This window comes from Larus michahellis, chromosome 4 (genome assembly GCF_964199755.1).
Source record: "Larus michahellis chromosome 4, bLarMic1.1, whole genome shotgun sequence".
Classification (NCBI taxonomy): Eukaryota; Metazoa; Chordata; class Aves; order Charadriiformes; family Laridae; genus Larus; species Larus michahellis.
The window spans coordinates 39,847,866-39,864,078 of record NC_133899.1 but is presented as its reverse complement, the minus strand read 5'-3'; the positions used below and the strand labels follow the sequence as shown (position 1 = coordinate 39,864,078).

General features: G+C 43.2%; 1 protein-coding gene across 7 annotated transcripts in view; it reads left to right on the top strand.

Moving 5' to 3' along the window:
• The first annotated feature begins 8,334 nt into the window (after positions 1–8,334).
• Positions 8,335–16,213, top strand: part of UNC79 (unc-79 homolog, NALCN channel complex subunit) — a 112,796-nt gene continuing 104,917 nt past the window's right edge. For 6 of the 7 annotated variants that reach the window (XM_074584141.1, XM_074584140.1, XM_074584136.1 and 3 more), the window contains exons 1-2: positions 8,338–8,450; positions 13,534–13,654. In XM_074584141.1, coding sequence (XP_074440242.1) covers positions 8,429–8,450; positions 13,534–13,654 — 143 coding nt within the window. In that variant the 5' untranslated portion in view covers positions 8,338–8,428. Of the gene's footprint in view, positions 8,451–13,533; positions 13,655–16,213 lie in introns of all 7 variants that reach the window. The other variant, XM_074584139.1, reaches the window with a different exon arrangement.

Sequence of the window (16,213 nt, the reverse complement as noted above, 5' to 3'; positions counted from 1 at the left end):
GCCTGGTTATAACGCATACTGGGAGCATGTGAGTGAAGCACTGAGAATTGCATTAGATGAAACATGGTAAAAAACTCATCTGGTGTTTAGTTCTGGCAATAGAGATATATAGGGATGTTTATATTGATTTTTATATATATATATAAAATATTAGGGATAATATTTAGAATCTGCTTACCTAAAGGACTATTTAAAATGTATTTTTCATAATTTTTTTTTCATATTTCCAGTTCACTTCAGGTATTTCTTCCTAAAAGTAATACGGATTACATTTTACAGGTATTTTAAAATACTGCGGTTTCATGTTGCACTCTTTACAGATGGATTGGCAAATGGATCTTTAACCCTGAGACTGGAAGTTCTGGGGAATGTAGTGCACAGAAAACCAAGATGAAAAGGAGGGAAGCCAGGTCATCGCAGGCACCTTTACTGCTATTAGTGTGATATGAGTGAGCTAATAAGCTTTACCAAGTACAAGCTTTTTGTTTTCTGCCCTAAACAAGCCAGAGTTCAGCCAGGGCTGGGCTAATAAATGCAGCCAGTGGTGCCCGGGGCTCCAGCTCCACCAGCTGGTTTTTCCTCAGGCTTCCTGCAGCTCCTGGAGCCGTTTGGTCAAAACGGTTGATGAGTTTTGCATTTCAGCAGCAACGACCCGATGGGTACCAGAGTGTCAGGGCTCCCTGCTAGCTCAGGGCTCCCCGAGCGATGCTGAGCTTTCCATGCGGACATCAGCAGAGCCCTGTGCAGAGAAAGGGCAAGAGCCACCCTCCTGTGGGTCTTCCATTCTACAGATGGGGAGGACCAAACATGAAACGTCTGCCCAAGATCAGGTGGCAGGTTAGGAGGAAACACTGTTGGAGGAAGGTTCCCTGCTGTGTTTCTCACCATATAGCTACATCAATGATTTGCGTTTCTTGCAGATGTGACAAAGCTGGCTTTAAGCTGGCTATAGGCAGTAGGACAGGTAACACATATATGCCTAAGGGTAAGTGGCTGAAGCCTGTCCTTCCATAGGAACGTAAGTAACAGCCATTCCAGCTAAGACAAAAGGTCTTGTATGGAATTAAACTCTGGCATATTTACACGGTTTGTGATTATACCTTGAGAGGGAAGGTCTGAGTAGCCTCTTTTGCCACGTTGTACATCAATGTCCCAAGGAGAGTTTCCTCTTCTCCATCTGCATCCACTCCCTCAGGGGCAAAGCACAAGAAAAGCAGCTCAGACTAGCCCCAACAAAGAGGGAAGGCAGGTGCTGGATCAGCCCTGTTACCTACCCACCCTCTCCTGGGACTCTAGCAGTAGTCTAGCACTGGTTATGGTGGAGCCTTGAGTTTCAGTCAAGAACCCTGAGGTGCTTGGCCAGAACAAGTCTTAAGAGGGATGAAACCCCTAGAGCCCTTGAAGTATCCCCACTGGGGCACTGTAGTGCTCAGGAGAGAGCAGGACACAAACCCCAGTGGAAGCACAAAAGCAAGCAAGACCCTGTCGTGGCTTTCCCCCTGGGCCAGATCCCTGCCAGAAGTGCCCAGCAGATACTTACAAAGACAGTGCTGTCTCTGAGGGCACTGCTGATGGTTCCAGATGGAAAGACTTCTTTGGAGATGTGCTGCACGGTGACGGCAGTCAAGTGGACTCGTGCTGGCAACCTGATGTCCTGCAGTACATATTTATGCTAAAATACTCATTATAGCTCTGAGTAAGTAGAAGGAGAAGTTGCCATGGTGCCTTTCAGCCACTATATTGTCTCTACTCAAGAATGGATGCTCTGGGTGAGCTCACATTTAATTTAAGAGACCCACTAGTTTCTTGTCTTGGGTTTCTTGTTTTCCATGTCCATGTCAGCCTTTGGGCCATGATGCTGTGATAGGTTTAAGAAGGCAGTTTTTTTGACACTTGTCATTCTAATTCCAAAAGCATTCCTAACACAACAATGTGCTTTTACTTTAGCCATGTAGGTAGTTAGTATAGCCAATTCTGCACAAGTCTGAGATTAAAGGAAAGAAAAAAATTCAAGTTTTTTTTGGGAGATCTAATTCAGCATTCAGGGTAATGCTAATTTTCACAAACACGGCATGGTAACTCTCAGAAATACTGTGCTGCTTAGATCTAGTAAAACCAATCTCTGATTTTATAATAGTCTTGGTACATGCTCATCAGGTTTGTGCTAGTTCTCTATGCAGGTCACCATTTATTTCTCAAAACTCCACTGCTATGGCAACAAATTAAGTATTTTGTTCACTTAGAGGCTAATGAGATTACTCTAGAAGAGAAATTAAGGGCATTTATGAGAGGTTTTTTTTTTACAGTGACAGATACTGACAAATGTAATAATAAAGCTAACATCCACAGAGTTAATTGAAGTAATTGTCAGAATAAGAGGAAAATTATAGATTTGTAAATACAACCAAATAACCACTGTATTTCCTAATGATTTTTTCCCCCCTGAATTCTTAATTATTCTAAATTGGGGAGGTAAAGAACAAATCTTAACATCACAAGCTGGCTACTGTGTTGGGATCACAGCACCAGCAATGAGACCCAGAGCTCTTTACTGCTCAGCCTCTCACTTTAAATCAACCCAAACCAGTGATGACTGAAATGCATTTGTCACATGCCAGATGGCATAACTGGTTGGTGGCTCCAGCCACGCTTCTGATCACATCACGATCACTTCTGCCATGACTGCCAACATCTATTATTCTATTCTATTCTATTCTATTCTATTCTATTCTATTCTATTCTATTCTATTCTATTCTATCCTATCCTATCCTATCCTATCCTATCCTAATTCTATTCTATCCTATCTTATCCTCTACCTTATCCTAATTTCTATCCTATCCTATTTCTATCCTACTATACTCTACACCCTTCTCCTCAGAATAGCTACGTTCCTACAGCAGGAGGTCTGGTTGTTGTTTTTTTTTTCTGTAAATACCGCTGTGTGATAGTAACACCAAAGGCAAGACAGGAAGTTCTCCCTGCATTTTATGTCTTAGCCCAGAGGCTAAGAATGGGTATCTTCTCCTCAGAAGAAATTATTTTCCTGCACAAGACTGTACAAGCTGCCTGTAATATTGTGTTACTTTTGTGCATAGGCATGATCTTCTGTGAGCAAGAAGAGATGCCTCCTGTTCACTGTCTCTTGGCTGATGCTGATTGACCCAGGTGTCTGAGCCCTCAGGAGCAGCTCCGGAAATCATCCTGTGTCAACCAGGATACATGCTGTGGCATATCTGAGTTGAGCCTAATGGTTCAGTTTCATCCCAGATAAATTTTTTTCCTGAAGGGATTATCTATTTGACCATCATTCATGAGGATTAATGCTTATAGAGAGCAAAGACTTAGGGACAAATTAAATTTAACGGGGTCTAACTATTGCTGTCAAATGCCCAGGTCTGAGCCTGAGGGACTCCATCTGCTGTTTGACACTGAGGAGGTCAGTCCCTACACAGGTCCTGTTCAGGGGCTCCAGTCCCTTGCCAAGCACCTTGCATCTGGGTTAGGTTAGCCTGGGGTGGTGGCAGATACCCAGAGAGCACCACATGAAAATTCCTGAGGGCCAGAGAAGCTCATCCTCTCCTCCCGCTGCTCCAGTTGACTCGTTGTGTTTGGCTTTTCTTACTGGGATTACCGCTGGCTCATCAGTCAGACTCTACTCTCCCTTGCCTCCTTTATTTCATGGCAGAGCCTTCAATTCAGATAGGTCTGTAGTGATTAAAGCAAGAGTTTGAGACTTTCTAAGGATTTAATATCCCTATCACAAGGCAGTTAATGATAAACTCCTGACAGAAATTATGAGCAAGTTTCAAAAAATTGAGATATTGGCTTAAAATAAATTGAAAGTTGGCTGTCTTTATTTGTTTTGTGTTGTTTTTTTTTAAACTTACGAAGCATTTAGGTCCTTGCCTCTCATTTAGGCCTTGAAATCCTCATTTGTTTCAAACATTTTTATATTGCATTTGAATGTGTCAGGCAAGAATTTTTTTATTTAAAATTCAAATACAGATCGATGTAATTACCTGACTCTGGAAGCTGAGCCGTTAAGGAGAACGTGACAGTGAGCGTCTCTGTATACAAACGCGTACCTGTAAACAGATCATAGAATCATAGAATCTTCTGGTTGGAAAGGACTTTTGAGTTCATCGAGTCCAACCATACACACAAAAAACCCCCCAAAACACCAAACCAAACCAAAATCAACCCTGCAACCTCTGCCACTAGAGCATGCCCTGAAGTGCCAAATCCAGACGTTTCTTAAACACCTCTAGGGCTGGTGACTCAGCCACCTCCCTGGGCAGGCTGTTCCAGTGCCTGACCACTCTTTCAGTAAAGTCATTCTTCCTAATATCTAACCTAAACTTCCCCATGGATTTATTTTATATATATGCATACATGCACTTTAATTTGTGAACAATTTAAGAAATTTTCTGTACATGATTCAAGGTAGGAGAGCTTAGGATTTTGTATTCAGAAAGGATTACCTTTCTAAAAGTAGATTTGTTAATGCTTGGAGATTAAAAATGAACAATACTACATTTTGTGTGTCTGTTCAGAGTTGAATACTTGAAAATGTAATTCAAAGTGACAACAGTCACATAAATAGTGAGTTCATCTCTGGACAACTTCTTTTCTTTGTACAGGATATTTCATTAGTTTATTCTTGAATTTTGTTGTAATTGCAATTCACACTGTTACGGCAGACAAAGTTTTAGTTAAAAATCAGCACGAAGCACACAGTATGCTCCCCATCCCTTCCAAACCTTATCTACCTTATCCTGCAAAACCCACAGTGGAAGGAAATATGAGAATTAAGTCTCTTCTTGTCAGTGGCGCTCAGTGACAGGACCAGAGGCAATGGACACAAACTGAAACACAGCAAATTCCACTTAAACATAAGAAAAAACTTTTCTACTGTGAGGATTGTCAAACCTTGGAACAGGTTGCTCAGAAAGGTTGTGGGGTCTCCATCCTTGCAGGTATTCGAAACCTGACTGGACATGGCCCCAAGCAATCTGCTCTAGTTGACCTTGCTTTGAGCAGGGAAGATGGAGCACACAAGCTGCAGAAGTTCCTTCCAACCTCAGTGATTCTATGATTCTGTGGAACTTCCACTCATGAACTCAGAAAAGTAGCATTTGTTCTTTTTGGTTTTCAGCAGTTGGTATGTAAGTTTTCCATCCCCCATTCATTTATCGCTAAAAATATGTTCCTGCACTAATGACTTGCGGACTTTCAGATGCCTGCAGCTTTTATGTGTTCTCTTAACTGAGTGCCTGCAGAGGTAAAAAGCATATGGACATAAACCTCAGCTGCTTAAAAATGTTTCCAGTGGAGCTCTGTACCCATTTTATTAGGCAAATTCATCAGGATCTTGCTGAAAAATGGTGACTTCTATTCGGCCTTGAGAAATTAATTCCTAGAGTGCCATGTTCCTGTATTTGCTCCTTTATGATATTTGTTCGCAATTTGAAGCATGCATCTCTATACTTATAACAAACTAGGCAAATTTATCAAATTGTTTGACCAAATAACAGATGACTTCTATCACGATTTATTCGGGGCTTAGGCATTGTTTAGGCATACAGAAGGACTCATAAGCAATAAATTGCTTTCCATATACCTGAATTACATGCTGAACTGTATAGGACCTTGTTCAGTAAATGCAGGCATAGCTGCAATTTTCAAGCACTTAAACCAAAGGAGAACTTTTACAGGAGAAATGGAATTCGTATTTTCTCAGTGTATTCTTGCTTTATCAACCTGAGTGTTCGTAATAGGCTCACCTCTGCAGTATGTGAGCACTTAGTATATTTTAAAGGATACCTATGGGACCTCAGTTCCTCTCGGTGCACAGTTCCCCATTGTTCTGTAATGAGCAATAAAGCAGTTCAGATTGATTTGTTGCCTCAACAGACAGAAATTCAAGATAAAGATGAGATCTGCCTTCAACAGCTTATTTCTGTGAGGTCTGAAAGCCATTTTTCTATATTTTCATCACTTATGTTCGATGTTGTGAGACCTGGGGTTGGAGGAAGTGGCACTTGTAGCATGACGTGACCTCCCTGGGCACCTCATTAAATTCAATAAATAGAAAAACTCTCACTGACTTCCAGAGGATCGGATATCACATGTCAGTTTCTAATAAAAGAGCAAACTTAAATGTTTACTCTTAAATGTTTAAATGTAAAAGAGTAAACTCAAATGTTCAGGTAGCAACCTATGGGATCTTGCAGCAAGCTCAAGACGAAGAAGGAGCAAACCACATACGGGAATGCGCCAGTACTCTTTGCTTTCATGCAGTACTGCTCAAGGGAATGGAGGTGACACCTCTCCCAGTTAACTCATGCCTTTTGGTTGCTGATCAATCCCACTATAGTCATTGCAGCTTGTTCATATGAGCCTGTGATAATGGTTTAAGTTGACTCCGTGCTCTCTTTGGGGCTCGCAAACAGCAGGGAGTGTGGAAAGAACTATGGCCTCACGGAAATGCATTAAGAGCTCTATTTTGGACCTAATTAAGTGGTGTTGGAAAACATTGCACATTCAGTATTTTTAGAAGATTGCTTTGAGAAAAACAGCCACCCAGTGAACAGCATCTGCCCCCTTCACCACAGTTCCCAAGACAGAATGTGCGTCACCCCCAAATCAGGGCAGCAGTAATTCGGATGCACTGCCTTGCATGATGAATAATAAAATGTACCTGTTTTCCTCCACAGCACGGTTCTCTCTGGCTGCCGCAGGCCTACTCATCTAATGCAGCCCAGCCTTTTGAGGACAGTATGTTGCAACTGGCTTTTTATCTATAAACATCAAGGCTCCTGAGCCCTGGCTGATGAAATACAACGGCTTCTACAACCCCTTCTCAGAAGTGTGAGGATCTGAAAAACTCTTTATGGGAAGTTTCAGAGAAGAGACTCAGAGCTAGCCGTTTGTTTCTGAGACCTGGCAAGGCCAAGTCAGGACGCTGGGGAAGCTGGCAGGACACACACACTGTTGAAATAATTTCTCTCAGAGCAAATGAATAGTGGTTTAGATTATATTGCAATTACTGTACTTGCACCACAACTGGTCCTTCCATCCCCCCTTCATCCTGCACTGACAGCACCTGGGGCAGTCACCATAGCTAGGACCTGGTGACAGAGAGGGGACTTTAGGGCTGAGCTCAGTCTTTAGGGAAGGGCAGATAATGGCAGGATGCTTGGCACATGATAGAAACAAGGGGGACACTTGGCCAGAGGCACCCGACTGAGGTACAGAGCGGGAGCCCAGGGGGTTGAGCGGAGGAGAAGTAGTGAAAGAATCAAAGAATCATAGAACGGCTTAGGTTGAAAGGGACCTTAAAGATGATCTAGTTCCAACCCCCCTGCCATGGCCAGGGGCAGAACCCACAACAATTTATTGTCATTTAGACAATTATTCTATCACCCAATGACCCCTCCCCACCCAGGAAAGGGAATCAGGGAAAACAAGGAAACATGATGGTTGAAATATCAATAGATTTAATAGGATAAGACCAAATAATTAACAATAATACTAAAGAACCGGTATTAATCCTGATACCAATATAAGATATACAAAATTATACTCAGACCTTTCTCTCAGCAGAAGCTGTGCACTCCCAGAGGGGACAGCAAATGTGGGACACTGCGAGTGCTGTGGCTTCGGGAGGAAGGGAGGGGATCAGGGGTCCATCATTGGGGCCAGTTCTCAGGATGGTGTCCATCATGGAAGACAGAGAACTCCTCAGCAAACTTTCTAATTTATATTGAATGTGACGTTCGTGGTATGAAATAACGCTGTTGGCAGCTTGGGTCAAGTGCCCGGGTCTCGCTCCTCCTCGACCCGCACCTGTTGAACTTGAAAACACCAAGACCTTGAAACCCACATATCGTAACTGGCTATAAAGTAAATATTTTTACAAATTCAGCTACTAGAGTCCTCTAAAAATGCAGTTTTCCCACGCATTAGAAGAGACCTTGCTGCAAAGTAAAATTACTGAGAGAGAAATTAATCCTGTGTTGCTCAAACCGGGACATAAGCGAAGGATAAAGCGGAGCACACAGGTACAGCCCCTGACGGCACCGCCGCCAGCCCGGGCCTACCTCAGCGCTGCCGCTCCCGCGGTGCCATGGCGGCGAACCGGGGGGGTCGGCACCCCCCTCACCAGCCCCCAACACCCCCGGGGGGCACCGCCGGGCCCGAGGGAGCCTCGTCAAGATCTTCCGGGCCCGGCGATAACCTCCCTTCAGGGCCGCCCCCGTCCGCGGCCGCCAGACGCGCTTTCCCTTTAAGAGCCGGTTCCCGCCCTTCCCCGCCCGCCGCTCCTCGGCCCCGCAGCCCTGCGGCAGCGGCACCGCTGCTGAGGCGAAGCCGCTGCCGCTTTCACCGCGGCCGGCGCTGCTGAGGGGCAGAGCGCGGGGCGGCAGCATGTCCACCAAGGCTGAGCAGTGTGAGTGACGGGGCCGGGCGGCTGAGGGGAGCGGGGGAACGGACACGACCGGGGGGTACCTTCCCATCGATGGTGTTGCCTTGGTGCCGGCCGCCCCGGCGGGGTAGCGCCGCCCGGGCTCCTCCCGCGTTATGTGGCGGCCGCGTCGCAGCTGGTGGAAGGGGAAGGGGAGGCGGGGGAGGCTGCCTTCATTCTGGCTCTTTCTGTCTCGGCCGCCGCCGAGCGGCTGGTGGTGGCGGCCCTCGGGGCGCCGCGGGGAGCCCGGCTGCCGCGGTGGCAGGAGCGGGGACGCGGCGGGTTTGTGCCTGAGGGGAAGAAAGGAGGGAGCAGAGTGGAGATGGAGAGCGCCGGCTTGGCCCTCGGCCCGGCGGCGGGAAGGGTCCATCCATCCTGCCCCCTCTGTGCCCTGTCCCAAAGGATGTGCCCACCTGAGAGAAACCAGAGGTGACCCACACGTTGCCATCTTGAAGGTGCTCTTGCTGTGAGAGGGAGGGAGAAGAGAGGTGTGCTGTCGTTCTTGCTTGTGGCGTTCACCTTTTGGGTGAATGTAACCCTGCTGTTACCACCTTGCCTTGTGCGCCCACATGCCTGCCAGGCACAGCCCCCAGAGTGCCCCAGCAGGACTCCCGGGGGGGGCATCCATTCCCCCGGCCAGGGCCCAGCCTGCCTTCTGGCAGCCATGGACCTTTTAACCACCTTGTTGGCTAGATCCCATTGGGGCAAAATCAGATGGCATCATGGTGGTTGGGACATCAGCAGCTGGGCCAGTCCAGTGTTCCCCACTGTTGTTACTGCTGGTAACAGCCGCTGCGTCTGCAAGAGCCCTGGTGGGAGGCTTAAAGGAAAAGACCAGGGTAGCTGAGCTTGTCTCCCTTATCAAAGCTGCTTTCTCTCCTGTCGTGGCCGTGAGGCAGGCACTCTGTGACTGGGTGGTTGGACTGATGTTTGTCACCATGACATGGTGGGATCTGACACTTCAGGTGCTGAGACTTGCTGTCTCCTTCCTCCAGGTCACTGTGAAGGATCCCTGTATTTATACATGCCTGTGCTGAACTGATCTAAGGAAAAGAATACTTGTAATTATTTTTTTTTCCTTTAGGGTTTACTGCTTATTTACAGTGATGGACGATGTTGCTGTTAAAATATTACGTGGTTGCTAATTTATTGCTGTGGGGATGCAATTCTGGCCTCATAAATAGAGACGCAGTGTTCTGACCGTGCAACAGCCCTGTAGTGTGCAGTGTTCGGATCTGTATCGCTCTGTTCTTTCTGCCTTCCCCACCTGAGTTCTGTAGTTGTTTCTTCTTTCTTGTGGTACTTATACATTAATTATGCTTTTTTCACACTGACATGTGGAAGAATTTCTGCTGCCTTTTGTCCCAACCCTGCCTTTGGCGTTTTCTTCCTTTTCTGTTTTGCCTTCTCTGTTCCTCCCGTTCCTAATGCTTTTGGTCTACTCTCTTTGAGCTTCTCTTTCACATTTCCTCCCTAGCTGTTTTTTTTTTTTTTTTTCATCCCCTTGTACTGTTCAAGACACTGCATCTTGGCCCGCCATGTCCCTGTTGCTATTTTAAGATTTACTTGGAGTCCAGGTTTCAGATCTTTCTGCCTCCTAGTGTTCTTGTCCGTGATACTCCAGGTAGAGTATTCAGTTAGTGGACATATCCTGTGCATTCTAACCTACTGAATGTATTTTGTTTACCAAGGCTGCTTCCCTGACTAGTTCTTATGACATTACCAAGTGTCTTTGTCTCTACATAACTTCAAGATTCCCTCACCTGCAATTTTTGACAAATGGTGGTGGACTTGGACAAGGATTATATTGATGCGCACACGTCACTGTCAGGCAAACCTTCAAACCCCAGCTGTTGCTGCTATTGCTTCTGCCCTCGTTGACTGACAGGCAAGAACCAGAATGTCTTGGGAAGGAATCACAAGTCATAACGAATCTCAGTTTACCAAGAACAGCAGCAAAACACTATGAATGAGGAAACAGACTGATCAGAGCAGAAGAGCAAAAAGGCGTTGGTCTAAACATGAATCTGTGGCCACCCCACAGCTCTCTGGCAGGTTGTATGAACAACAGGTAAAATGGTGGCAATCCGGGAAATCATCTTGAGAAGCCTCTCTCTTTTGTCACATGCATCTTGTATCTCATACCATAGGTATTGACAGTGACTTTCATCATTCGATTTATCACGGCATGCCTGAGGTTTCTGTTATATTCAAATAAAATGAGTTCTATTTCACCTTAAATAGCAGTAACTGGTGTTTAGTTGTGGTAAATAATGTCCTGGGAATGCCTGATACCCACCCTGTTATTCTCCAGGACAGTGGAGCAACCAAGACCATCTTTAAAGACTTCTGATGGTTTCGCTCTTGATTCAATCAATGCTTACAAGGGGGCTAGGGAGTTTAGTTAGGTCTGTGGAAAGCTGAGAGAGATACCCAGCAAAGCACTGTGGAATAACTTTTTTTTTTTTTTTAATTTATGTGATAACCCTATGACAGTGGCTCAGTACTTCCAGAGTGGCATCGCTTTTTTGAAGTGTATCTCTGGGTGCTCAGAAACTCAGAAAATTGGGTCATTCATACACTCCTATAGCTTGAAAGGTGGCAAAGTTTTGCTCTGGGGCTTTTCTTCGGAAGGTTCTTTGCGTTCTGGGAGGCTGTGCTGAAATTCTGAGTGTTCTTGGAAACAGAACTGAGGTGAGGTTAAAACCTTTAGCCTAAAGTTAATGTCAATATTTAGGCTTTATAAATAAGTTTTCTGTTTTGGTATTTTGCCTGATACAATTGCATGACAATGCTGATGAATAGAAATAAAAATATTTTCTTCTTTATTTAAAAAAGTGATTCTATATATTCGATACCCTTTATTGAAAGTAAATGGTTACACAGAGGCAGACAGTTCTCTGAAATACACCTAGACCTGAATCCTGACATCATCTTTAGCATTTTGTTAATCCAGTTCAGTTACGGATATCTGACAGCAAAACATGGCAGCCACAGTAAACTGTGCATCTTGCTGTGAATTGTTCTTTGTTGGGTACTGTGAAATGAGGTCTGTTTTCTTTGCAAATATGCCTGGCCTCATAGTCGTCTTTTTTTTTTTTTTCTCCAACAATAGAAAGTAGTGTCACAAAATACATTTATGAAGTAATTCCTTTCTCAATCTAATATAATCTAGATTAGTTTTTATAGGGGTCTTCATGACCCCTATAAAAGTGGGGAAAATAAAAGTAAGGAAATATAATTAAAGTTGCTTATGCATCCTTCGGGTATTACTTCTGCATATGCATGATGACAGTGTCCCTAGTAGCATTTTAACTTGCTGTTTTCCCATAGACCCCAGCCCTGTTCAGTCATACAATGGCGTTCTCCCTGTGATGAAGCAGGATGATATTGCGAGGGAGACTTTTGTCTGTAGAAGCTTCACTTTCTGCAGAAATTGGGAGGGTTTGGTCAGTACAGTAGGAAATGGGAGAAAGGATGATCCTGGTGAGGGCAGTTGAGACCTGAAAACTGGGTTTCTTGTCCTGCAATTCGAGCAAACTGTGTTCTTTGCCTGATGATTACTTGAGTGTTCCTCATTTTATGGATAACTGACTTGAAATTGTCAAACCTCATTTGTTGTTTGACTGACCACTCAAAGGTGCTTTTGTTTACTGGACATAAGGTCCAGTACATACTCCAGTCTATTCTGGCAAAAATGGCTCTCGGTATCTCAAGCTGGACCTCCAACAACAGTTGCAGACACTTTTCTCTTGGTGTCTGTCCTTCATTTCTGCCCATTTTCCTGTAATATGGATACAGTATCACCCCTTCTCATTCAACTTGTCAACGATAAAGAAAAAAAAATCAGAATGCTCATGAAATGTTCAGATACAGCAGCAGTGAGAGGCCTAGGGATGTCTCTCGGGGACTTCATGGTATTTGTTCTTTAATAAATGCTATTTGACAATGCGAATAAAACAAAGTATTGACTAATTTCTCATTTAGGAAGCATGATTTATCTTCCACACTGAAGGAGCCCTGAGGGGAACAAGGTATATCTTGGTGTGGCAAAAGACTATCATAATCCATATGCCAAAGGCTGAGGTCGTTCAGATACATCTCCCCTTTTAACTGCCTATTACATAGTCTTGGCGTACTTTTAACATGATTAGGAGTTCCCGGCTGGCTCTGCTTTCATTGAGGCTGTGTCTGCACAGAGCGATGCGATGAACAACTGCTGAGCAGTCTGGCTGGAAGCACAGTTGAGCTGGTGCAGCCCTCTGCCACTGCCAGTGCACTCTGTTTCTCAGCAGAGCTGATGAGCCTGAGCAGAGCAAAATAGAGTTGAGAGTGTGCTCAGGTGCCTCTGCATGAGGCTGTCTTGTGCCATGCGGGCAATGTAACGTGTTGCAGCTATGGTGCATAATCACTTTTTTCCAATACTGAACAAAGATCTCTATTAAAAAATAAACCTGCTGTTATTTCTAATGGTTTCAGTAAAGGTGTAGAGCTGCTACTGCTATTTGAAATGCCCTCACCTGCTTGATCAGACTTCCTAAGGCACTTAAATAAACAGCACAGATCTTTTCATATCTTTAATTCATTGCATGAAGCAAATGTATGGTCTAAAGCAAATCACGTAAGCTCTCTCTGTCTTAGCTTATATCTCTGCTTTGGCTGTGGAAATACTTATCCGTCTCATATGAACCTCCTGTGATCCAGTGACTCATTCATTATAAATGAATCTCCAGATCCTTGGAGACAGAGAAGTGCAGGGGTTTTTTTTGTTGTTTTGTTTTATTGGCCTTTTTTTTTTTTTTTTTTTAAATTTCCTAGCACTAATTTGGTCTAACTTGGCATTCACTTCTGTGCCTTTCCCTTGGCACTTTTGCACTGGAGTGTTCAGTTTATTCAGTCAAAATAGAAGGAATGGAGAAACTTTTCTGTTTGGGTTTTTTTTTTTTTTTACAGTTTAATTATTAAATTAAAAAAAAAAAGAGAAATGGTAGGAACAGATGTGATTCTGGCAAAGTCTGCAAGAAACCTAAATGAAAGTTTCTGTGTTTGTTTTTTGTCTTTGATGTAGTTGCTTCCAAAATCCGTTACCTTCAGGAATACCATAACCGTGTTCTCCACAACATTTACCCTGTGCCCTCTGGAACTGACATTGCAAATACTCTGAAATACTTTTCTCAGACATTATTGAGGTAAGTTTTCACTAATGCTCTTGAAGAAAAAAGAGCTAAAGAATTGTAGGGGGTATTGATTGACTTTGAATTGGTTGCAAGATTTAATGGGTCAATGCTCAGCCAAAAGGAGTCGGAGCATATTTTAAGAAAAGAATGTTATGAATTAATCTCTTCAGTGGCTGTTGCCCAATTTGCCCAGTTGAGCTGCTTTTTGAGTGGCTGATTCTAAAATAAACTTGGTTGATTACACATTTGCTTGGCCCTCCTAAGACTTAGCTGAATGCACAAACGTGCTGAACGTGTGAAGAGTGGAGTTTGTGACCTACAGAGTTTTAGATGTGTATACTTTTGGCCTCCTTGGCAGTCCTGGTGCCTCAGGATCCTGGAGCAATGAGCCAGATGAGCAGAACTAGGTTCTTTCTGTGCCATAGTTCAGCTGGCTGTCAGGTTTGGGTTCTGGTTCAGTCCCTTATAGTAATGTGAACAGACACAAAGTTTGTATACAAATCTGGATTTGGATGGCAACAACAGGTCATAATTGTTCTGCCTTGGGGTTTTGACTGAGTACAATATTTAGTAAAAATACATAGTACAAAATACCATTTTGAATAGGAAATATTACCTCTTGTCTTGCTAAAAAGATAGGAAAAATTGTGAGACTTAATTAGGAATGACATACATTTCAGAGTGCTACCTAGTGGATTCATATTTTCAAACTGTTTTTAAAGTGGCTTTTGACAGTAAAGAGGTGATTTTTTTTTTTTTTTTTTTTTTTTTATTTTTGTCTGCCCAGGTTTTGGCTCTCACTAGTTTTCACACACAGAAAAACACAGTTAAAGCCTGCATTTCTGTGTGTAGCTTCCTGGTTTATACCTGGAAAGATTGTCCCTGCTGTCAGAAGCTGTTTGGAAATACAGCTATTTGCCTTATTTGATGATGAAACATTAACAGAGTACAATTAATCCATATATTTGTACGCATACCCCTATGATGTATACAAGTTGAGAAGCAAGATTTTAAACTTGAAAGAATGACAGTAGTTCATTCTAACATTCATTTAAAGCACATGGGATATATCAAAATTCCTGGTCCTGTTTATAAGAAAGATAGATACACAGACAGAAGTACTTGTTATTAGTGGAACACCTGTTCACTGCAAACTTAAAAACCTCCTGTTTACTTTTGAAAATTTCAAGAGCAGAGTTGTTTAACCACTGTGAAATTTGTTTCCTTCATCATTTAGAGTGTTCATGAAACTTATGGCAACCAGTAGGACTTTTTTTTTTTTTAAGGTTAATAAATTATATCTTATTGCAGCAGTGGGGAAAAAAATGTTCAGTCACTAAAGATACCTCTGAAATGTGTCTCTGTTCCCCCATCAGGCTGTTTTGATGGATTATTCGCACAACACACATACTTAAATAAAGTATGACAAAATGGCCTCTGCTTAAATGCCGTGGGCCTTTAAGCTGTTAAAACAAGAAAGTTGGACCTGATTCTGGACATGTATAGCTGTGTATATCTTAGCTGTAACTAACAAGTGCTATAATGAAATCCATTTCTTTTTGGGCAGAAGTTATTTAGGACAGGATGGATTTAGAATCTGCTGCTTAAAGAAAGTGTCTTTATACCACCCTGTTGTTTTCATCTTTCTAAGCAATACAGCTGATATGTCCTGTGTGACAAATTCTTTGCATTCCTTGAGCAGTGATGTTTCGGGACTTACTGAAAAAGCTATATACTTAGCAACTATGAGATCAGATCAGAAATTGGGGCAGCAATTGCACAATTGAGCAACTCCGTTTCTTTATTTCATGTTCAGAATGGGACTGAATCAAAATCCTGTTGTTGGTAATGCTGAACCTCATGGGGCAGAGCTGATACTTGTATCTGATAGTCAGGTTTGCACAAATGGCTTTATCCTTCATGATCTGGGATCTGCTCAGCCTCGGAGCTAAAAGGCACCAGAAACTTAAGCCAGGACTTGGATCTGAATTTAAGCGTGCTGAGTTCTGGTGCTCAGCAGGGTCAAATCCACATTCTAAATTCCCATGACTGGGGAATTTGAACTGTCGGTCAAAGCCTGAGTGCTATGATTGAACCAGTATAAGTTTATACGTTTCCTAATACTAAGAAAGAAGCTGGATAAAAAAGCAAAACAAAACACACCCTGTATTTAGTGTGGCAGACGGAAAGAAGGAAACTCCCACCTACTGTGTGCAGATCTCTGCAAGATTTACCCTAAAACTAAACAGACTGGTTAAGAACCTTTCCGAAGAGCATGTTCAGAAATTTCTTTAAATATTCTGCATGCTGATTCTTCTTTCTGCCTCCTACACTGAGACTCCATTGTGCAAGGTTTAACATGAATAATAGAAGTACATGGTGGAGAATAATCTAGCTTGAGACAGAGCATATGCAATGAATTTGAGCTGCTGAGAGAATACTGATCAAACAGTAACAAAAATGCCCATTGATTTCTGGACATCTTGGGTCTGGTCTTCAGAATAGGTTGCTTGTGATCATCTACTGTTTTAAAAACCTTAAAAAAATAGTTCTGAGTTTGATGTGTACTCT